Source organism: Rattus norvegicus, chromosome 5 (genome assembly GCF_021556685.1).
Source record: "Rattus norvegicus strain SHRSP/BbbUtx chromosome 5, alternate assembly SHRSP_T2T, whole genome shotgun sequence".
In the NCBI taxonomy this organism is placed as follows: Eukaryota; Metazoa; Chordata; class Mammalia; order Rodentia; family Muridae; genus Rattus; species Rattus norvegicus.
The window spans coordinates 172,669,454-172,691,585 of NC_141538.1; the positions used below are offsets into that span (position 1 = coordinate 172,669,454).

The window sequence follows — 22,132 nt, forward strand, 5'->3', positions numbered from 1 at the left end:
GGGTGCAAATCATGGCACCCCATAGTCATTATTAGAGTGTGGTGGCGCCTGAGCTGGTTCCTAGGCAAAGATGAAACAAGAACTCAGAATGATAATTTGGATTAGGAGGGTCTCAGGACAGCCCAGCCTCTGGGTGTCCCAGAGGGGTAGGTCACACTGCTTTTGAATATGGTTTTCTCAATAGACTGTTAGACTTGACCACCATCATCCTGCTCTGCTCCTGCCTTGGCCTGGAGATGGCATCCAGGACCATGTCTCCAGTGAAGGTGCAATGTATCCTTAGAAGCCAGCTAGATACCTGGCAGGTAGCTTATATAGTAGCAGCTGGACTTTCAGAGGTTCTGATTACTTCCAGTCTGGTACTCAAGGGGCAGCACCCTGTGGGTGTGGGAGCTGCTTTAGGTCTCTTATCTTGAACTGAAGGGATGTGTGGGGGCCTCAAACTGCTGTCTTCCCTGCAGTTCTTAGGGACATCAGCTCAGAGGATACAGTGAGGCCAGCTACTGATCTTTCCAGTCCCATGAAAACTATTAACTGGAAGTTTTCATGTGGTCCTGGGTGGAAGCAGCTTCCAGCAGCAGGGACCTGCTGTCCTGCACAGATCCTCTGCAGGGGTCCCTAGGAATGGGAGGCACATCCAGCTTTCTCTGTACCTCTGCTCACCTGTGTGCAGATGCTAAACATCTGATCAGGTGTCACAGCCAAGGACAGCAGAGTTCTGAGGGGGAAGGGGCACCTTAGGGCGGAGTTCTAACTCTAAGTACCTCCAAGCCACCTGTCCTCAGGAGAGACCACGTGTCTTCCTTCCTGTTCACTAGGACTAGAGAATGTTGCCCATGATGCCCTGAGGATTCTTCTCTAGAGCCTCCCTGTACTTCAGAAGCATGGGAAGGCAGCCTCTGTAACTACTTGGCCCATTCTGGGTTTTGCCATGTACTTCCTAGCCCACTCTGACCTTCCAGGTTAGGTGTTTCCAATGAGAGGACTTGGGACTTCTGTTCTCACATGTGATCTTAGGTAGGGGATTTCCAGCCCCAGTCCTGCATCTTATTCAGTAGCACAACTATTCCCTGCACCTTTTTTTTTTTTTTAAACAGACTCTCCACTGTATACCCCAGGCTAGCCTGGAGTTTGCAGCCATCACGTCTTTGTCTCCTGAAAACTGGGATTATAGGTGTGCAGCACTATGCATAGCTAGCATGTAAATTTCCAGTTAGTTTGGGAATTGATAATTAGGTCGTATCACAGCTTAAATGTGTAGTAAAGGCACTGCCTCCCTGCTAACTCATTTCCTCCTTCAGTGCAGTGGTTTGTATGTAAGAAGACCTATGTTGAGTTCAGTGACACACATTTGAAATTGCAGCATTTGGGAGCAGGAGGAGGGGGGAGTACAAGGTCATCAAGATGGTTCACTGAGTAACACCACTCGCCAGAACCCAAATTAGGTTCTCAGTATCGACACCATGCAGCTCACAAAAGGAAGAATAAATCCATTGACACTGGAGAGATGGCCAAGTAGTTAAGCTTGTACTGTTCTTTTGGGTGTTTTTAAGACAGAGTCTGTCTCACATAATCTGGCTGTCCTGAAACTTAACTATGTAAATTAGGCAGCGCTGTCTGCTTCTGTCTCCTAAGTACTGGGATTAAAGAGGTGTACTGCCATGCCCAGTGGTAAGGGCATGTGTCCTTGCAGAGGACCAAAGTTCAGTTTCTAGCACTCATGGTAATGGCTCACAACTGCCCATAACGCCAGCTCTGCTGACTTCCCTGGGCATTATACTTACCATAATATACCCTCCCTCCCCAAAAAAGAAACAATTAAAAATAAAATCTTTTTCTTAATGCCTGTGTGCACGTGTGTGCTTCTTTGTGTGCTTTCTATGCATATGTTGGGCATCTGCACCTCTCTACACAGGCCCCAGTGGCCCACGGCACTTCTTAGCTTATTATGTGACTACACACGCCTGTGCCCTATACACAGGAACATGTTCACATACCTTCTTGCCTGTCCGCCTACTCTTCTTGCCCCTCCTCCATAGTTCTTATAGCCACATCCTGCAAGGAAAAACCCCAGACTCCTGTGAAGGCAGAACACAGACAAGGATGTATGTGTGGGTTCAGCAGCCCACAGCATTTCTGCTCCTGGGACTCTCACTTGGAGTTACAGTGAAGCTCAACTGTGTTAAAGATACCTACCCCAGTGGTCACAAGTGCTGTCGTGAGTGCCAGCCAGGTGAGTAGCCTGGCTTTGGGATGTAGTGGCAGGGTGGGGGAGGGGCGACTCTTGGGGCACAGTGATGGAGACGCAGGTACAAGACGTGGAGGTAAAAGTCAGAGATCGTTGTCAGAAACGTGACAGTGTCACAGACAGTGCTGGTCATGGAAAAGCCACAGTGCTGTGTATCCACAGTCCTGGGCCTTAACTGACCTGTGTAACTTTCTGGGCTCCACTACAGGCCATGGTATGGTGAGCCGCTGTGATCACACCAGGGACACTGTATGTCATCCATGTGAGCCTGGCTTCTACAATGAGGCTGTCAATTACGACACCTGCAAGCAGTGTACACAGTGCAACCACCGTGAGTGCCTCCTACGCTTAACCCTCACTGTCCAGTTGGAAAGGAAGCAGCTACAGTGGGTGCCCGTATTTCCTATGTGATTACAAAGCTAACCTCAAGCCATGATGAAGCCTGTTCACCAAGGGGTCCTTGATAACTAGGGCATTTCCTCTGGGGTGGAAGTTCAGCCAGAGCCTATGGAACTGGGGTGGAACACATGTTGTCCATGTGGCCTTGCCCAAACCGTTCCAGTGAGTAAGGCAGGTGTGGAGGTGGCAGGGTTATCTGAGGATTCTGATTCAGATGTTATAGACTAGAGACAAGTTGGGGGAGGATGGAAAAGAGAGGTCACAGCCACACTGTGCCCGCTCCGTAGCTTTCTCCAGGGCTACATGACCAGGAGGAACAGGGTGGCCAAGAAGAGGGTCTTAGAGGAGTGGCCAGAAGCCAGGCTAGCAGTTACTTTAGCTCCAGCGTTGCTCCTGTGCCATTGAGGAGTCCGTTTTGCCCTCGTCCATAGGTCAGGGCTGGGTGAGCCTCAGTCTCTTATCTTCCCTAGGAAGTGGAAGTGAACTCAAGCAGAACTGCACACCTACTGAGGATACTGTCTGCCAGTGTAGACCAGGCACCCAACCCCGGCAAGACAGCAGCCACAAGCTTGGAGTTGGTGAGCGAGCCTCAGGGTGGCCCTACACCGGGCAGGCATGTGGCTGTCCTTGCAGTCCATGTATGCTGCCCCCTTGAGTCAAGGTCCATGATAATGGTATAAGTGAGCCTTGTTCCCACTTCATACATTGTCACTTCCCCAGCATCTCTAACTAGTCTTTGCTGAAAGCCCCTCTTCCAATGGGTCATGCCAAGACTTGGACTCAGGGCCAACCTACTGGTCAGTGCCAGTGGGAGGCTTGTGGGAAGGAAGGAACTTGCAGAGGCCGAGCTTTGCATCTGTTTGCACCAGGGAATGAGCATTAACCCTCCCCTCAGACCCCACATCCACCAGCCTCAGCATCCAGGGCCCACTTAGTATCACAAAGCTGACTTACATCTTTGCTGCAGACTGTGTTCCCTGCCCCCCTGGCCACTTTTCTCCAGGCAGCAACCAAGCCTGCAAGCCCTGGACCAAGTGAGTATTGTGGCTGGCTAGGGCACTGCGGACTTGGGGTTTGGAGGGAATAGAAGCAGAAAGGTTTGGGCATTTAAGAAGTGGTGTCTAGGGGTTGGGGATTTAGCTCAGTGGTAGAGTGCTTGCCTAGCAAGCACAAGGCCCTGGGTTCAGTCCCCAGCTCCGGGAAGAAAAAAAAAAAAGAAAAAAGAAAGTACAGACCCCCAGCTAGGAGCAAGCCAGAGATGAAAACAAAGTAAAGACAGAAGAAGAGAGAGGTACATGTCTTGTGGGCGTAAGTCTTGGCAGAATGGAAGATGGCCCAGTGCAACTTCCACCACTATCTCTAACTAATGGACACCATCATCCCACAGTTGTACCTTATCTGGAAAGCAGATCCGCCACCCAGCCAGTAACAGCTTGGACACAGTCTGTGAAGACAGAAGCCTCCTGGCCACACTGCTCTGGGAGACCCAGCGCACTACATTCAGGCCAACCACTGTCCCGTCCACCACAGTCTGGCCCAGGACTTCTCAGTTGCCCTCTACACCCACCTTGGTGGCTCCTGAGGGTAAGGGACACCGGCCCAATGGAGGATAGGGGAGAGAATTCGAGGGTGAGTGAGTTCACTCAGTTGGCTTCTCCTCACAGGCCCTGCATTTGCTGTTATCCTAGGCCTAGGCCTGGGCTTGCTGGCTCCCTTGACTGTCCTGCTAGCCTTGTACCTGCTCCGAAAGGCTTGGAGATCGCCCAACACTCCCAAACCTTGTTGTGAGTACCGTAACTTTGGGCTTAGTAAAGCTTACTTCCTTGAGGAATGAGGCATACCTCCTCACTGCTTTTCCCTTCTTTGCTTCTCCTAGGGGGAAACAGCTTCAGGACCCCTATCCAGGAGGAGCAGACCGACACACACTTTACTCTAGCCAAGATCTGAGCAATACCACAGGAGTGGATTTTATGGGGCACAGACAGCCCATATCCTGATGCCTGCCTGCCAGGGCCCTCCACACCGTTCTAGGCGCTGGGCTGGCTGTGCACTCTCCCATGTATGCTGTGCATACTACCTGCCTGGTGGCACTCCTAATAAACATGCTCGCAGCTGTGAGTCTGTCACTGGCCCTAGAGCTGAGGTGGCATCTGCTTCTGGTGGGGGAGGGTTTTAGGCCAAAGTGAAGGTCCACTCAGAGACCTACACTTAGTCACATGTACTTCAGTTTGAGTACGAGCATGGAATCCAGAGGCCTGAGTGCCAAGGGAAAAGGACCTGGGGAGCCAGGAGCCAGCTAGCAGCTTGATGGACAGTCCAGTCTTGGTTCTTAACCTTCCTAACACTGGGACCCTCTAACAGTGTCACACGCTGTGGTGACCCCCAACCATAACATTGCTTTCTTTGCCTCCTCATAACAATAATTCTGCTGCTCTCATGATTCAATGCAAATATTATTGAGATGGAGATTTGCCAATGGGGTGTCTACACACAGGTTAAGGACCACTGCTCTAAGAGGACCTAAGAACTTAGCCAAATGGAAAGGTCTCTGGCAAGCAGAGCCTGAGTACCCTGGTCATCAGAGGGGCTTGTGAAACATGGTGCCTCTTTTTACTCCTGTGGCTCAGGCAGCTAGCCAGAGTTCCTTCTCTCCTGCCACATGAATGGTAAAAGTGTGGGATAGTCCTTTATAGCAACCGTTTTGAGAATTCTGGAATTTTGGTTTCTTTAAACACAGAGAGAGGGAGAGGGAGAGGCAGGCTGGAGAGATGGCTGAGCAGTTAAGATGGCTGCCCTTCCAAAGGTCCTGAGTTCAATTCCCAGCAACCACATGGTGGCTCACAACCATCTGTAATGAGATCTGATGCCCTCTTCTGATGTGCCTGAAGACAGCGACAGTGTACTTACATACATACAATTAAATCTTAAAAAAACAAACGAATAATCCTTAAAACAAAACCACACACACAGAAATACAAGAACGTGCTTTTATTTTAAGCCCAGGTGTAGGAATGTGGGGCTGCTTCAGACTGTCTGAAGCAACTGACTGATTTGCCTCATGCTCTAGTAGAGGCATGGTTTTGACAGCTGTAGAGGGTTTCTGCGATCGTGTGATGTTAGGAATTTTGGGAACTTTTCAGAAGGTATAAATGTTAGGTGGGGTTGGTGGTCCTTCTTGGGGGTGGGGGTGGTTGGATTCAGAGATCTCTTATCTCTCTTCCCCTCTATCCTTTCTTTCCTATCTAGTGATAGAGAATGAAATTGGGGGATAAAGGGTAGGAAAAGAAGAACCCACAAAATAGAAAACACCAGCAACAAGGGAGAAGTGGCAGCTAAACGTGGGGCTTGAAAGTTAAGGGTTTAAACAAATGCCGGCAAGAAAATGGAGGGGAATAGGTTTTTTTTTGTTGTTTTTGTGTTTTTGTTTTTGTTTTTGTTTTTTAAGATATCAGCCAAAAGTTTATTGCAGCTGCTACCACTGAGAAATCCCTGCTTTGCTTCCAGAGGGGATTTTCTATTTTTTTCTTACTCTTCATATATTCTATTTAAAAAAAATTGGAAGAATGACTGAGCAATTGGAAAATTTTTCAGGTGGCAATGGATGGGGCCTGAGAAACAAGAAAATGGCTGAAATGGGGAAAACAGAAAGGGTTGCAGAGTTGGCCATGCAACTGGGGAGTTCATGAGCAGAGAAGGAAGCACACGGAAAGCAAGGAGCACCAGAAAAGAGAGAACACAGTTGTTCAGGCCTAGTGACTGAGCAAGAGAGTGGGAGTTTCTCACAGGAGAAAAAGGGGAAAGCAACTGTGCTGGCCGGCAGTTAGGTCAGAGAAAAGCTGAGAAGTGGGAGGACAGTCTGATGAAACAGCCCATTTAGAGAGAAAGGGTTAATCTTGAACTGAGCTGCCAGGGAGGAAGGAGGGGTGGCCCAGGGTTACAAGGTCACCATCAACTTTCCCAGTAGTCATACAGCATATGCCTGCTAATGGTGTGGGGCAAGGTTATAACAAGATAGGATGGTCTTATAGAAATGACAGATTTGGGGCTGGGGATTTAGCTCAGTGGTAGAGCGCTTACCTAGGAAGCACAAGGCCCTGGGTTCGGTCCCCAGCTCCAAAAAAAAGAACCAAAAAAAAAAAAAAAAAAAAAGAAATGACAGATTTAAGGTGTTTGAAAGAAGCTGTGGTCTTATCTGGGATACAGTCACCTTAGTGTGAAACACATTCTAAATAACTGGACTACTCAAAATAGAAACATGCCCCAAGACCGGAAGGAATTGGTAACAGCTGGACTAGAGGCTGGCCCAAAGTTGCAATGGTTAACCTCGTGGAGGGAAGGAAGTGAGAATTTTGAACAACGAAATAGAGCAATGGGAAAGGATATAGTCAGAGACCAGTGGCTGGGTGAAGGGCGGTAGGTATGCTGATGTACAAGAACAGATTCAATTTGATGAATTATAGAACAATGTCACCTAGCAGCTTTAAGAGTGTAGGACAAAGTTGAGCCTGGGTGGGGGGGATCTACCTCATTTACAAAGATTATACAAGGATCTGGAGAAGCCTTCACTGATGTTTCAGTCTCAGATGTGAACAAAGCTGTAGGAGTCCCTAACACAAGTCAGGTGTTTTTAGAAACCTTTGAAAATGTGAATACTGAATGTAAAAGAGTTATTAGACAATTAAAGGCAAGAGCAGTGCCTATAGACCAGCGGGTAGGGGATATGACAGACGTGGGTTATGCTGGTGTCTCAATTGTAGTAAATACGGTCATTTGCAAAGAGATTGACCAAGCTGCTAAAGGTCTCAGATCTCAAAATGCCTGGTTTTTTAACTGTGGGAAATATGGTCGTTTGCATCAAAATTGTGAACAAGGCATCTCTACAGGCAGTGGTTTTTCTAGCTATAAACCAGAAAGAAGGCCTAGGCCTCCAGGGACGTGCAGGAAATGTGGCAAGGGTTGCCATTGGACCAGTGAGTGTCGGTCCAAAAGAGATAGTCAAGGTAATTTATTACCATCAGGAAACAGACTTTGGGGCTTTGGGTTCTAGCTAGAGGCCCTGCCATAAAAATACAAGCCTTTTCAGCCAAGGAGTGACATGCAGACTAAGAAACGAAATATTACATATTTAATGCACTATAGGCAATGAGGGTCTAGCCTTGGCCACAGGTAAACTCCAAAACTCAATGTTATGAAATAACTCCTGTTTATGGTCCTTTTCCCTCAGGGACAATAGGGATGGCCTTGGGAAGGAGTGGACTGTCTTCCCAAGGATTTATTATGCATCAAGGAATTATTTATACATGAGATTTCAAAGGAGAAATTAAAATTATGGCCTATGTAAGAGGAAAATGCAATTTTGTGCAGGTGATAGGATTGCTCAGCTGCGACTACTTCATGGGTAAAGCAGCTCCTGTAGAAAGAACAGGAGAGGTCTCTTGAAAACTTTGGCCACAGACTCAAAAAGCACTTCTTCTCCTTGAAAATGTCTCTGTTTATAACTTCCTGCTACACACAGCACAATTAACGGCTTAAAACAGAAGTGGGGAAATGTACAGTTTTGAGAATTCTGGAATTCTGGTTTCTTTTAAAAGCACAGAAATAAAGGAACGTGTTTTTGTTTTAATCCCAGATGTAGGGATGTGGGGCTGCTTTGAACTGTCAGAGGCAGCTGACTGTGATTTGCACGTGCTCTAGCAGAGGCCTGGTTTTACCAGCTATAGATAATTTCTGTGATTATATGACATTTGGAATCCTGGGAACTTTTCAGAGGGTATATAAATGCTAGAGCCCTGAGAGGCAGGGTTAGTGGTTGTTGGTTGTTCAGGGAGTTGGTAGTTAGTAGTGGTTAGTAGTGGTTAGTAGTGGTTAGTAGTTGGTGAATAGTAGTGCTCAAAGAAGAAACAAGAGAAAGAAATTAGATTCAGAGATCTCTCTCACCATCCTTTCTCTCTTAATAATAGGGAGTGAAACTGGGGGGGATAAAGGTTAGGAAAAAGAATAACCCACAATATAGCAAAGATCAGCTACAGTCCTTGGGGACTGACTAGGTACTACCTTGGGAATCTCTGGAAATTGAATCTCTGGCCATGGCTCCATGAAGCAGTCAATCAGCCAGCTGTGTTGGTAAACTGAAGGCTGCTACTTGAGCCAAATCTCATCTGTTCTGAGATCATTTATTCCCCAGAAACAAATGTTCTTTGACAAGAACACAGATAGTTTATGTAAAATAGACCTAAGAACCCAGATGTCACTGCTCCCTCTACTGAAAAGGGGTTCTAGGAACAGCATCTGGGAACAGCAGTGTTGCCCAGGAGATGTAGGTGCTCTGAAGCGCAATGAGTTAAAGGCAGGAGGTGCCAAGCTGCTTGTGGAAATGACTATGTGAAGTAGAAACTTAAGGATTCTTTGGAAAGTCAATTGTATGGTGTTTTTCTGGGGCAAACATGTGAAGGAACGTTTGTAAGAGGCTAAGGCAGACTCAGGAAGGAATGTTTAGCTGAAGCAGATACAGTGAAAGGATGTTCTGCTGAAGCAAGCACGTGAAAGGACACATGATGGATTCTTCCCTAACAACAGGCATGCATTGGCCAGCTTTACACTTCGTAGCTGAGCTCCATTTGTTGGGACCCATAGAGAGAAACGCACCAAAAACCTTCTGGTGGCTGCTGCAGGTTCTTGCCACTTCTGTGGACTCAGGTTGATTGGCATAGTGATAGTGTGATGTCAGCTGAGACAGACGCATGTGCTGAGGCAAGACCTGTGGAGGACACGGGCTGTTTGGAGGGAGTATAAATAGAATCAATGGACAGTGACTGAAGCTGAGCTTAGCCTGCTGGCACCGCTAGTTTCGAGATTGTTGGTCTTGAATTTTTGCTTATCTTTGCTTCACTGAGACACAGCCGAGAACTGCTGCTGGAATCCTTCTAGGTCCCTCCTGCTGACTCATGCCAAGGCTGAGGCCTGGCTGTCTCTGCTAGGTCGGCCACTGCTGCTGATTCCTGTTTGCTATCCCGACTCTACCAGACTGGACTGCTGGTATCTGTGTGAAGTGTTTGGGAGTGGCTCAAGCTGCTGTTGCTGACCTGTGAACTGAACTGCTAATTTCCAGACAACAGACAGGAGTTGCTCCAAAGAACCTTTCTAAACAGGTCCACTTCCCCTGTATCCTTTCTTTTCCACAGTGGGCTAAAAGGGAGGTTAAAGCGCTTAAGAACCATTATTAAAAATAGGATTTGAAAAAATTAAAGTTAGTTTGTAGCAGTTAATTGTTAAATCTGCTCTGTGTTCCTGGTGGGAACACGCCTGCTCTATACCTGCCCAAATGTTTTAGATTCATTAATGAAACACACACACACCCTTTGTATTTTAATATGCCTTAACTACGTCAATGGCTGGGCCACTCCTGACCCTCCACATGGCTAACACACTCCCTTCCCATTTCTGAGTTAATGCTTATTAAATCTGTATTTTACCTTTGCTGCCCTGGACCCTTCTGGGCAGCCCTCCTAGGGCTACTTTCTACATCTTGGCCACCTCGCCCTCCTGATCCTTCCCATTGTGGTCCATCTCCTACACCTTTATCATGGCCGAATCCCTTCTCTTTCTTTCCTCTGTGTTTCTTGCCGCGGAATCCTAAAAGTCCTATCTCTGTCTCTCTGCCCAGCCATTGGCCTCTGGTAACTTTACTTCTCAATCAGAAACAACTGGGGGCAGGGACCCTCAGCATAGATGTGCAGGTTCCTGTGGGACTTAACACAAATAGCACTAAAACCAATTCACAACAACAGTTATGCCTAATCTTGTGAAACCAGAAGCCAAGAGGGCAAAGATTGGTGTCATGTGGTGCTTGTTAAGAGTCAACCAGATGCAGGGCTGGAGAGATGAGTCAGCAATTAAGAGCACTTGTTGCCCTTCCAGAGGACCCTGGTTCAATTCTCAGCACTGACATGGCAGCTCACTGTTTGTAACTCCAGCTGCAAAGAAGCCAACACCCTCAGACATACACACAGCAACACCAGTGCACATAAAGTCAACAATTCTTTAAAAAGAGTCACATATGGCCAAATGTGGAAGCACGTACATTTAATCCCAACACTGGGAAGACAGAGGCAGTTGGATCTCTGTGAGTCGGAGACCAGCTTGATCCACATAGTGAGTTCCAGGTTGGCCAGGACTACATAGTGAGACCCTGTCTCAAAACAAACACTAAAAAACTAAAAAAGTCACTAGACTTCCTGCACTGGGGGTGGGGGGAGTGCTGTGCTGTGTCAGCTGTACTTTGAGGAGGCAGAGGAAGCATAAGGAGTTGTAAATATGGCTGCTTCCTGCCTCTTGCCACCCCAAAGCCACTGGCCTGGCATGACAGCAACATTTTGTCACTCTTCCCAGATTAAGCCACCCCACTTCTACATGCTGTGACAACCCATTACTTGTAGCCCAAATCCCTGTGACCCATATGAGGCAGCTGGTTCTTCTCCCACCTCTTTCTCCATATTCTCTGACAACATTCAGCAGCCCCTCAACCAAAGAAAACACCCACCGAACTACTAAATGCCCTTCATTGGGTGCCTGTGTACAACCACACGGTAAGCCTGGGGGTGGAGTAATAAACCAGTCAGCAACCCCCAGACCATAGAGAAATCCGTGCCTATAGAAGCCAACAGGAAGCTGTGGGGTTTGGAAGGTTAGGGATTATAGGAAAGAGGTTTCATCCCCACGCTAGGCAGGTCATCCCTATGCCTCCTCCTTACTGAGCACTGCACCATTTTTGAGCTGCTGGGAACACCATGTCTATGCCTGTATAGACAATGGGTTTACTTCCTTTTCATTCTGGTGCTGTCCCAAATTACATTCTCTATACCCCAACCTTATCTCAAAACTCCCTTTACTGAGGCCCCACGTCAGTCTGGGAATTCCCCACAGGGTCAAACTGCCAGGACCCTCTGCTGTTTGGAACATATTCACTGAGTCCTGTGAAACAAACCCCATGGAAGTACAGGAGCTGCTCGTAAAATAACGGAGATAACAACAGTGAGTGAACAGATAAACATCACTCTGCCCACCACCCAGTTCTGGAAGCTGCTTATTCCTAGTAGTCGTCCCTGGCAGTAGGTACCTAGAAGTGGGCGGGACAGGAAGTCTGACATAGGTGCTGACATTTACTGATGTCATCAGCTTGAAAACATCTCCCCAGGTATAGGACCTGTATCTTTTGATCTCTGTGGTCCTCGTGTGGTTAGCACAGGAGCACTGTATCTCCTGGAAGGAACCTCTGTGGAGCTAATTTGCAGCCTGCACTTCAGAATCTGAATTACCTTGCAGGTAACTCAGGAGGCTGCCCATGGCTGAGCTAGAACACAACAGCAATGCCAAAATTCCAACGGGACACCTCCAAAGTACACTGCACGTCTTGTCTAGAGAGCAAGGACCCCCAATGTGAGGATATCATGGTTGGAAGGGGATACCATCACTCTCTAGGGTTGGGGTGATACTATGAAGGCTTGGTCCTGGCTGACCTCTTAGGTGTTTGTTTGTTTGTTTGAGACGGGGTCTCTCTCCATAACTTCGGCTGTGCTGGAACTCACAAATCACTCCATATTTGGAACTGAACATAGTGATGCACACTTTTAGTTCTTTTTTTTTTTTTTTTTTTTTCGGAGCTGGGGACCGAACCCAGGGCCTTGCGCTTCCTAGGCAAGTGCTCTACCACTGAGCTAAATCCCCAGCCCCATGATGCACACTTTTAATTACAGCAGAAGGCTGTTGGATTTAATATCAGGAGGCAGAAGCAGGTGTGTTTCTTAGTTCAAGGCCAGCCTAGAGCGGAGTACCCAGAGCTGCACTCCCTACCCTGCAGAGACCAGGGCTGCCCCTCACGAGGCTTACACACCTGACACCAGAGAACAAAAGGAGTCACACAGTGAGCTGGCAACTTCTGACTTTTCTACTTCCTCAGCCTCTTCCAACTGCAGCTTCAAAGTGTGTCAGGCCAGGTTTCCTGGGTCTATCCTAATCACAGTGGTCCATATCCTAACCATCCCACCTGTGGATACAACTATGGTTGTATCCTGCTATGCCCATATTCAGCCTCAGTCCTCCCACCTGTGGATACAACTACAGCGAAGTGGAAACTTAAGGGTTCTTCTGGACTTCGGTTGGATGGTCTTTTGCTGGGGCAAACATGTTCAAGGAATGTTTTGTTAAGGGAACACAGGTGTGAAAATCTAAGGTGGACTCGTGAAGGAACTTTTTGATGAAGCAGACACAGGACAGAGGATGTTCTGCTAAAGCAAGCGTGTGAAAGGACATGTGATGGAGGCTGCTTTGCTAACGACACACACGTGTTGGTCTGCCCTACATTTCGTAGTTGAGCTGCGTTTGTCAGGACTCTGTGGACTTGGACTGATTGGATGCAAGACATGTGCTGGAGCAAAGCCCGTGGAGGACACATGATATTTGGAGGGAGTATAACTAGGACTCCACGGAGTGATGGAGAGAGAGCTTGGCTTGCTGGTACAGCCAGCCGTGCAGTGCTGTGGGTCTCAAGTCTTCACTGATCTTTGCTTCCCTGAGAGGAGCACAGCAGACAATTTGTCCCTCTGGGTCCTTCCTGCTGACTCAAGCCCAGACTGAGTCCTGGCTGTTTCTGCTAGGTCATATCACTGCTGTTGCTAAACCGACTCTACTGAACTGGACTGCTGGTGTATTTGTGACGTGTTTGCAAGTGGATCTAGCTGCTGCCACCTGCTAACCTGTGAACTGAACTGCCAATTTCCACACAACACAGACGGGAGTTGTTCCAAAGAACCTTTCTAAACAGGTCCACTTCCCCCGTACCCTTTCAGTTTCCATTTTCTCTGGTGGGTGGTGGGCTACAAGAGAAGTTAAAGCATTTAAGAACCATCATTAAAAGTAAGGTTTGAGTGGGGTTGGGGATTTAGCTCAGTGGTAGAGCACTTGCCTAGGAAGCGCAGGGCCCTGGGTTCGGTCCCCAGATCCAAAAAAAAGAACCAAAAAGAAAAAAAAAAAAAAGTAAGGTTTGAGAAAATTAAAGTTACACCATTGTTACATCCTGAGATGCCCAAACTCACTCCCAGGCCTCCCAAAAATCTTCACCATGTTTCCCTGTGCTTCAGCTGGAAGATGTGGGAAGTAAGGCTCAGTATAACAGAGAGGCTTCCTGATAGAGGCAGGGCTCCAGAACCTGTCAGTGGCCACACGAAGAAACTGTTAGGAGACCCCCCAACACAGCAGAGGTTCTCTTTCAGACCCCAGATTAGGTAAAAACAACAACAACAACAAACTAACCCACAAACAAACACCTGATTTCACAGAGAGATCCTTTATTAAGCAGGGAAGAAACGTTAAAGTGGTTGCTCTCTGACTCAGGCACAGAAAGAACAGCAAAAATAACCTATACCAGTAATTTTTAGGAAGAGAAAAAAGGGAGGTCTGTGTTAGAATGGATTAGGATGCAGTGTATATTCTAATTGGCTGTGTTAATTAGGTGAACCAAAGTGGGCTTTGATTGCTGGACTTCAGTACTTTGATAACTGCACCTTGGTAACCAGCCTCAGGAGGAGGAAATGGCCAAATAACCCTGAGTTTAGGGATGTAATCTGTGTTTAGCCAGGCAGGGCAGAGGGAATGGAAGAGAAGGGCAAGGCCTGCCAGAACCATGCTGGCCATGTTCAAGATGGCCAGAGTCCCTTCAAAAATGAGACTCACCATGAGGTAGAGTCCTGAAGGGCTGTATCAGGGACTCCTTTCTTGTCTGAAATTGTGTGAGGAGGTGAACAGAAGTGGCTTCAGAGAGAGCCAAGAGATCCAAGCTGGAACTGCTAGGGCTGGATCTGGGCCGGCCATCCTGCCCATGGCTTCATGTGCCTGCTAGGGATGCCCAGTTTATGACGACTCTCTCAGAAAGGCATGATGTATGCTCTGGACTCCTCTCACTGGGTCTCCTAGTTCCCCAGGCTTAGAGGAACTTCCTGGGGTTGAAGAGGAAAGGGGTGGGGGGAGTTTTATACAACAATAAGGGGTACCCACAGGTGGCGGCAGTGGCATGTGTGAATGGGCGTCCTTTTCCTCTGAAGCCTAGCCAGGGTAGGTATGCTGGAGTTGGAAGAGGCTTGTAGGGGTTTAGGAGATGTCCAGAAAGGTGATAGCTATGCTCTACACTTTACAGAAGGTCTTTACAAACACCACAGATGTCTGCCGGAAACTGGAGGTGGAGCTGGCCTGGAGCCCAATCTGAGGGGTGGGGACAGAGGCAGAGACAGAGGCAAAACATGTTGGAGCGGGAACTCCTGAAATCAGCCAACAGAAGACTCGGGAGAAGCACTATGGGAGCATGGGCCATGCTGTATGGAGTCTCGCTGATTTGTGTGCTGGACCTAGGTCAGCAGAGCATTGCTGAGGAGCCTAGCTGCGGTCCTGGCAGGGTCCGGAATGGAACTGGCACGAACACACGCTGCTGCAGTCTGTGTGGTCCAGGTAAGGCAAGGAGAGTGGGAGTCAGGATTTACAGCAGCGCCCTTCCCTGCACTCACACAAGGAGGTGGGCACAGGGCACATGTGAGTCTAGAGCCTTGAGTCCGGAGCTCTGGGGAGCTAGAGGGACAACTATCATAGGTTGTCCAATATCAGAAATGTAGGAGCTGAGGCAACAGAGGCTGGAGACTTCTCCCTCAAGAGGGATCTGGGGTCCAAAATGAAAGAAGACCATACCAGGACCTGTTGGGTGGATCAAACCTTAGCCATCACTGAAGCTACTCTTTGTCTGGGTTGGAGTCTCAACAGTCTCCTCTGGTCTGTCCACTGACTGTGACTTACAATTGTAGGTGTAGGGCAGTCTGTGGACCAAAGAAAAATATCTCAGCAAACACATTTCACCATGCCACACCTCTGGTATAGAAGGGGGCAGCTCTGACACCCCATTTCTCTGTGATAAAGATGTGGACAGCAGTCAAGGCAGATGATGAGGTACATTAGTGCCTTGAGGGGCAATGCAGGGTGAGAATGGGGCAGCATGGGTCCAGGGCCCACAGGAAACCCCAGGCAACTCCCACATCTAATGGAACTTATGAAACCACAACTTTAGAGCAGAGGGGGTATGTATACTAGCTGTAAGCCATCTGAAATGGAACACTGAGCTAGACAAAGCCAAGGATCTTGCATGGGTGTTGATTGAGAATGGAGACACAGCACCCTAAATACTTGAAGAACCAGCAGGAGCTCTGGAGAGAGAAGGGGCTCTGTCTGTCTAGTGGCTGAGGGTCTTATTCTTACCCAGACAAGGAGGACTGTCCAAAAGGAAGGTGCATATGTGTCAAGCCTGAGTACCACTGTGAAGACCCTCAGTGCAAGACCTGCAAACACTACCCCTGCCAACCAGGCCAGAGGGTGGAGTCTCAAGGTAGGTTCCTGAGAGACTGATGAAAGCCACAGACAACCAGAAGCTAATCATGAGTTGGACCTAGGGCCAAGCTGATAAAGATACCCAGTGAGCATGTGTAGGCATGTAAGAATGTTTGCAGATATAGCTCTCATGGGCACATCTTCTGGGTAGGCAAAGACCTACATCCTAGATTCTAGAAGGGATAGGTGGGTCAAGTGGTCTCAGGGTACCCGAACCCTTCTTAGCCTGGAATTCTCCACCGTAACGAGGGTGCTGAAGTCTCCTCAGGGCTCTTTGTGAGAGGCTCTTTGTGGGGAACTGCCCAGGTGCTGGTCTGCTCTCAGACTGTAATTCTATGACTAGGTCTTACCCCAATCCTGTCCATCTTCACAGAAACCAACGTTATCATGCCAGTTCTGGTATAAGTATACATGATACTGCTTATTCAGGTCTTAGTCTTGTAGACATTAGACCTGGTGAATAGACAGACCCTAGTCTGACTCCTTCCTCATTAACTTCAGTGGACCTCATAGTCTGTCTATCCACAGGGAATATTAAGTTTGGCTTCCAGTGCGTTGACTGTGCCATGGGTACCTTCTCTGCAGGTCGTGAGGGTCACTGCAGACTTTGGACCAAGTAAGTCCTGGATGAGTAGCCTAGGTCCATTCTGAGCGAGCCTCTCCTATCCCACCTTTGTAGTGAACACCAAAGAACCCCAATTCATCTCCCAGATGGCTCAGAGGACAGCCATCCTCCTAGTGTGGCTGCTTTGGTAACCGATCCTGACAGTGTCTGTGTCTATGTCCCAGCTGTTCTCAGTTTGGATTTCTCACCGTGTTCCCCGGGAACAAGACCCACAATGCTGTGTGCATCCCGGAGCCACTGCCCACTGAGCAATATGGCCATTTGACTGTCATCTTCCTGGTCATGGCTGCATGCATTCTCTTCTTAACCACAGTCCAGCTCGGCCTGCACATATGGCAGCTGAGGAGGCAACACACGTGTCCCCGAGGTCAGTTGTGTCCCAGGGAAGGGGGAAAATGTGTCAGAGCAACCTCGCTTACCATAGTTTTACTGCAGAGACCCAGCCGCTCCTGGAGGTGCAGTTACCACCAGCTGAGGATGCTTGCAGCTTCCAGTTTCCTGAGGAGGAACGTGGGGAGCAGATGGAAGAAAAGTGTCGTCTGGGGGACCGGTGGCCATGAGGCCTGTTCTTCCTCTGTGCCCCAAGTCAGACTCTACAAGACTTGCCCAGAAATACCCTTGGTGAGAGCAGGGGCTATGCTCTGCGTCCTTCCCTGGGCCTGGCCCCACTCCCCTGGACAATGGCGGAAGTGGGTGTGAGACGGTAGTGGTGAGTTACAACTGAGCCCTGTGGCTGCCTTTCTCATTTGCCAGCTCTGTGGAGCAGGGTCTTTGGGCCCTCCAAGAACACCAAGTTTAGCACAAGATCTTATACAAGTGGTTTTCAATAAATACTTGTCTAGTAACCTGAGTGGCCGTGTCCTAAGGACAGAGGAAAGCAAGGAGCCCAGGGCTGCATTTGGGGATACCGTTGTCATCCTACGCCCATGGTCATTTCCAGAGTATGAAACAAAGAGGGCAGTCTAGTGAAATGTCTTGGCGGGCAAAGGCTCCTGATGAACTGAGTTTGTTCTCTGGGAACCACGGTAGGAAATTCTGCTAATGCCAACAAGTTGTCCTCTGACTTCCAATATGCCTACACACACACAAATGCACATGCGAGCATGTACACATATGCAAATAAATGTAACAAAAACTTTAATAATTTTAATGGGAGGCTTGTTCTCAGAGCTCCTTCTTGGTGGTAGTGGTGTAGAAGTCAAGGTTAATCTTGGCCACAAACCTTCAACAGGGACCATCAAGCTAAGGTGGCTTCAGGGAAGTGACAGTCTATTTACTGAATACCTGACTACTCCGCTTCTCTTTTTTAAAATTTATGTATTTATTTGGCCTTTGTAGGTTTCTACACATCATGGGTAACTTCCGGAGCAGGAGTTATGGACAGTTGTGAGCCACCGTATGGGTGCTGGGAACTGAATCCAGGTCCTATGGGAGAGGAACGGGTGCTCTTACTGCTAAACCAGCTCTCCTGTCTCTCTTGGCTTTTTGCTCAAATCGTCCCTCTCACTTCTGTTTGGTCCACAGTAGGCAGCTGTGTGTTGGGCTACAGCCCTTTGGGATGCCTGTGGAGACTGGGTTTTTTTTTTTTTTTTGGAGCTGGGGACTGAACCCAGGGCCTTGTGCTTGCTAGGCAAGCGCTCTACCACTGAGCCAAATCCCCAACCCCGAGACTGGGTTTTGATGGCATTTTAGGACATTGGCCCTGGCCTAACTGCTTTAAACTTAGGCTTTTGCCAGTTTCCATTCTGAGCAACTTTTGGCACGAGGCAAATTCCCTGAAGTAAATGGGTTTGACTATGAGGCATTTCCAGCAAAGCATCTTTCCCACTTCATGGCAGTTGTTGGGGCTGCTCATAGGAGGGTTCAATGAGAGCCAGCATAGTGGTGCACACCTTTAATCCCAGCACTTGGGAGGCAGAGGCAGGAGGATCTTTGGAGTTTGAGGCCACACTGGTCTACATAGTAAGTTCCAGGACAGCAATAGCTACATAGTGAGACCTATCTCAAAGGGAAAAAAAATCAGTAAGGTCATCTTGGCATGGATGTCCAGGGAGTGGAAGGCCAGAGGGCAGGGGTCTCAGCAGCACCCCTGAGGCATCTGCACACCTGGACCTTTACTCAGCCCATCCCCCAGTCTAACTCTCCTGTCTTATCTCACAGCAGGTGTAAAAGGGCATTGGATCTACAACCTCTGATGCTAACAGCCCCATTCATACACAGGCTCCTGGGAGAGACTGGAGGAGAAGGTGGAGGACATTGGGATCAGAACGCAAAGAAGTTAGGGCCACATGAAGTTCCTTAGAGATGTACCAGCACCCTCACTGCCAGGAGCTGCCTCTTCTGCACCCTACTGGGTGGGTGAGGAGTCATGTACAAGAGGCAAGGCTAGAGACAGCCTGGGAAGGGAGGCAGGGTCTGGGGGCATCTCCCAACTTGCCCATTACGTACCTCTAGGTTCTGAGCCATAGGCAGTTACACTGGAACTGCCACAGGTGGGACATCCCCAAACAGATGACGTGTGTACAAATACCCACAGGCTGTATCTGCTGGAAACTCCTCCTGTGGGTGGCTGATGGGTGTGATGAGATCGTAAGAGATTGTGCAGGGTGGGGCTAGGGGTGCTGTAGTCTCTGCTGAATCCTTACCTTGAAGCCAGCAACCCCCATTCCACTCACGTCCACCTCAGGGTCATGCTCATGAGATGAGCAGTGTCTGCCTGTAAGTTAGATCTGGGGATTTCCACTGAGAACTGTGAGCTGTGCAGGGCCTTCTCAGTTCCCAAAGGTAGAGACTGAGGGCTTGTAGTTGAGGGACAGTGCCCATGACTGCAAGCAGGCGAGTGTGAAACCCAGAGGTGCTAGAATGTGGGGAAGAGGACCTGATAAAATATTCTACTGCAGAGGTCTCTTACCATCCCAGCAGAGACCACTTCAGAACCTGCCTTCTGAAGCATTTGCCCACCTGCATAATCTGGCAACCACAGCTAGGTGTAGTGTATTGGTAGATTGTTAATCCTCTCTAAACTCCCAGATGGGCCTCTCACGATTCCCACTAAAATGCCCTGGATTCCAGAAAGAAAGACACACATGCAGCCTTTTTTTTTTTTTTTTTTTTTTGGTTCTTTTTTTCGGAGCTGGGGACCGAACCCAGGGCCTTGCGCTTCCTAGGCAAGTGCTCTACCACTGAGCTAAATCCCCAACCCCGCAGCCTTATTTTTAATGTGCCCTAAGCAGGTCAATAGCTGGGCCACTCCCTAAGTCCATATGGCCACTCCCCTCCGATATTCATGAGTTAATACTTACTAAATCTACATTTCGTCTTTGCTGCCCTAAACCCTGCTGGGCAGACCACCTGGGGCCACTTTCGCCCCCAGTATCTACACGTCAGCTGTTTCTAGCTTAGTGTGTTTCTTACCCTCTGTTCATGGTCAATTCCCCTCTTCCTCCTCCCTCATTCCCTTTCCAGGAATCCTAAAAGTCCCGCCTCTGTCTTCCTGCCCAGTCATTGGCGGCCGGGAACTTTATTGACCAGTCAAAAACCAACTGGGGACATCCTTCAGTCCTAAGCGTGGTGGGGAGGGGAGGGGGGGAAATGACACACTACTGCAAACAGGTTTTTATCTAACATAGTTATCATGAGAACCCAAACGACTACAGTTGTAACTCTGCCTGGCGGGGACTAGCAGGAGGGAAGCCTTGCAGCAACTCCCAGAAACCCCTACCCCACAGTAGCTCTCCGGTTCTTCCGGAAAACCACAATGCATGTGCGTGCGTGCGTGTCTACACACACGTGTACACACACACACACACACACACACACACACACACACACACACACACACACACCCTTCGCCTTGATTTTGTAAGTTTTGTTCAGTCTCAGATAAGGGCCCAGAGGCCATCTCAGTTCCCAGAAACGCTTCCGGCCACAGCTAGTGGCTCCTACCCAGCCTCCACCCTCTCACCTCTCATCCTTCACTCAGTGTGGAACATGCCACAGCCTGACAAAGACCTGTATTATGGGAAGTGAGATGCCGGTTCCTTTTTACAACTCAGCAACCCCTCCCCCAGCCCCAGGTTCCTGATAGCTGTTTAGGGACCTTGAAGGGAGGTGGGTAATGACTGTCCTTAGCTGCTGAGGTCTGCTCCCACTGACCGGTAATAACTACAACCTCTAGATCTTCCCTGTACTGGGCGGGGCTCACATCCCAGACACTATCCCTTAGGCAGCCACTAGCCTCTGTGGGAAGCAGCTTGTCTTAGGGTTTTACTGCTGTGAACAGACACCATGATCAAGAACGTTTAATTGGGGGCAGCTTACAGGTTCAAAGGTTCAGTTCATTATCAACAAGGAGGGAAGGGGCTTGAGACCCCATATGAACAACAATGCCAACCAACCAGAGCTTCCAGGGACTAAGCCACTACCTAAAGACTATATACATGGACTGATCCTGGGCTCCAACTGCATAGATAGAACACCAGTGGAAGGGGAAGCCCTGGGTCCTGCCAAGACTGAACTCCCAGTGAATGTGATTGTTGGGGGGAGGGTGGCAATGGGGGTAGGATGGGGAGGGGAACACCCATATAGAAGGGGAGGGGGAGGGTTGGGGGATGTTGGCCTGGAAACTGGGAAAGGGAATAACAATTGTAATGTAAATAAGAAATACCCAATTTATTAAAGATGGAGAAAAAAAGGAGGGAACATGACAGCATTAAGGAAGGCATGGTGCAGGAAGAGTTGAGAGTTCTAGATCTTCATCTGAAGGCTACCAGCAGAATACTGACTTCTAAGCAGCTAGGATGACCTTTATGACCTCTTCATGCCTTCAAAACCAGTACCACCTGTGTGACTCTTACACATTGCCAAGTACAGCTGTAGCATGAGGCACAACCTTGGTTATCTCTGGAACACAGCTTCTCTGTGCTCTCAGAACACACTTCCCAGAAGATTTTGCCTGGTCTTAATCACCACCAATTTCTTAGCTCCAGTTAACCAGCTATCAGTTGTCCCAGTCGTCCCTTTTATTCTGGACTCTAAGGCCAGAGCCACGTGGCCAAAGCTGTCAAGTTCTGCTGCTTACTGGGGCTGGAACATGGCCCCCTTGTTCTATTACATTATCACTTTCTGTTTTCCAGCTCCTTCACTGGGTAAGCTTGGCTGTCCTGGAACTTGCTCTGTAGATTGACTTTGAATTCTAGACATCTGCTTGCCTGTCTCCCAAGCACTGGAATTAAAAGTGTGGTCCACCAAGCCTGGAGTTAAGTTTTTCTTTACCTACAGCTTGTTCTGTTTTAGACTGGCCTTGAACTCAGAGATCTTCTTGTCTTTGCCTCCTGGGATTAAAGGTTTGTATTAGGGGTTGGGGATTTAGCTCAGTGGTAAAGCGCTTGCCTAGCAAGCACAAGGCCCTGGGTTCGGTCCCCAGCTCCGGGGGGGGGGGG

At 48.7% G+C, this 22,132-nt stretch overlaps 2 protein-coding genes across 10 annotated transcripts; both read left to right on the plus strand.

Annotated features, from left to right (window-relative positions):
• Nucleotides 1-2,089: 2,089 nt before the first annotated feature.
• Nucleotides 2,090-4,781, plus strand: Tnfrsf4 (TNF receptor superfamily member 4). Its single transcript, NM_013049.1, has 7 exons — nucleotides 2,090-2,233; nucleotides 2,457-2,579; nucleotides 3,118-3,225; nucleotides 3,615-3,681; nucleotides 4,035-4,231; nucleotides 4,312-4,431; nucleotides 4,524-4,781. Exons 1-7 carry the CDS (start codon nucleotides 2,104-2,106, stop codon nucleotides 4,592-4,594), a joined length of 816 nt encoding a protein of 271 aa, NP_037181.1. The 5' UTR covers nucleotides 2,090-2,103; the 3' UTR covers nucleotides 4,595-4,781.
• Nucleotides 4,782-14,597: 9,816 nt separating this feature from the next.
• Tnfrsf18 (TNF receptor superfamily member 18) lies at nucleotides 14,598-21,941 on the plus strand. 9 transcript variants are annotated; one of them, XM_087550789.1, is made up of 6 exons: nucleotides 14,598-14,752; nucleotides 14,835-15,142; nucleotides 15,942-16,064; nucleotides 16,595-16,682; nucleotides 16,856-17,058; nucleotides 17,127-17,536. In XM_087550789.1, the coding sequence occupies exons 2-6, from the start codon at nucleotides 14,857-14,859 to the stop codon at nucleotides 17,249-17,251; spliced, it is 825 nt and encodes a 274-aa protein (XP_087406915.1). In that variant the 5' UTR covers nucleotides 14,598-14,752; nucleotides 14,835-14,856; the 3' UTR covers nucleotides 17,252-17,536.
• The last annotated feature ends 191 nt before the right edge of the window (nucleotides 21,942-22,132 follow it).

Bases quoted from the DNA above. Each gene is read 5' to 3' on its own strand.
- Tnfrsf18 (XM_087550789.1), top strand. From the start codon at position 14,857: ATGTCTGCCGGAAACTGGAGGTGGAGCTGGCCTGGAGCCCAATCTGAG. The intron at 16,683-16,855 runs GTAAGTCCTGGA...TCTATGTCCCAG, and splicing joins CACTGCAGACTTTGGACCAA to CTGTTCTCAGTTTGGATTTC. The intron at 17,059-17,126 runs GTCAGTTGTGTC...GTTTTACTGCAG, and splicing joins GCAACACACGTGTCCCCGAG to AGACCCAGCCGCTCCTGGAG.
- Tnfrsf4 (NM_013049.1), top strand. From the start codon at position 2,104: ATGTATGTGTGGGTTCAGCAGCCCACAGCATTTCTGCTCCTGGGACTC. The intron at 3,682-4,034 runs GTGAGTATTGTG...ATCATCCCACAG, and splicing joins GCCTGCAAGCCCTGGACCAA to TTGTACCTTATCTGGAAAGC. The intron at 4,432-4,523 runs GTGAGTACCGTA...TGCTTCTCCTAG, and splicing joins CAACACTCCCAAACCTTGTT to GGGGAAACAGCTTCAGGACC.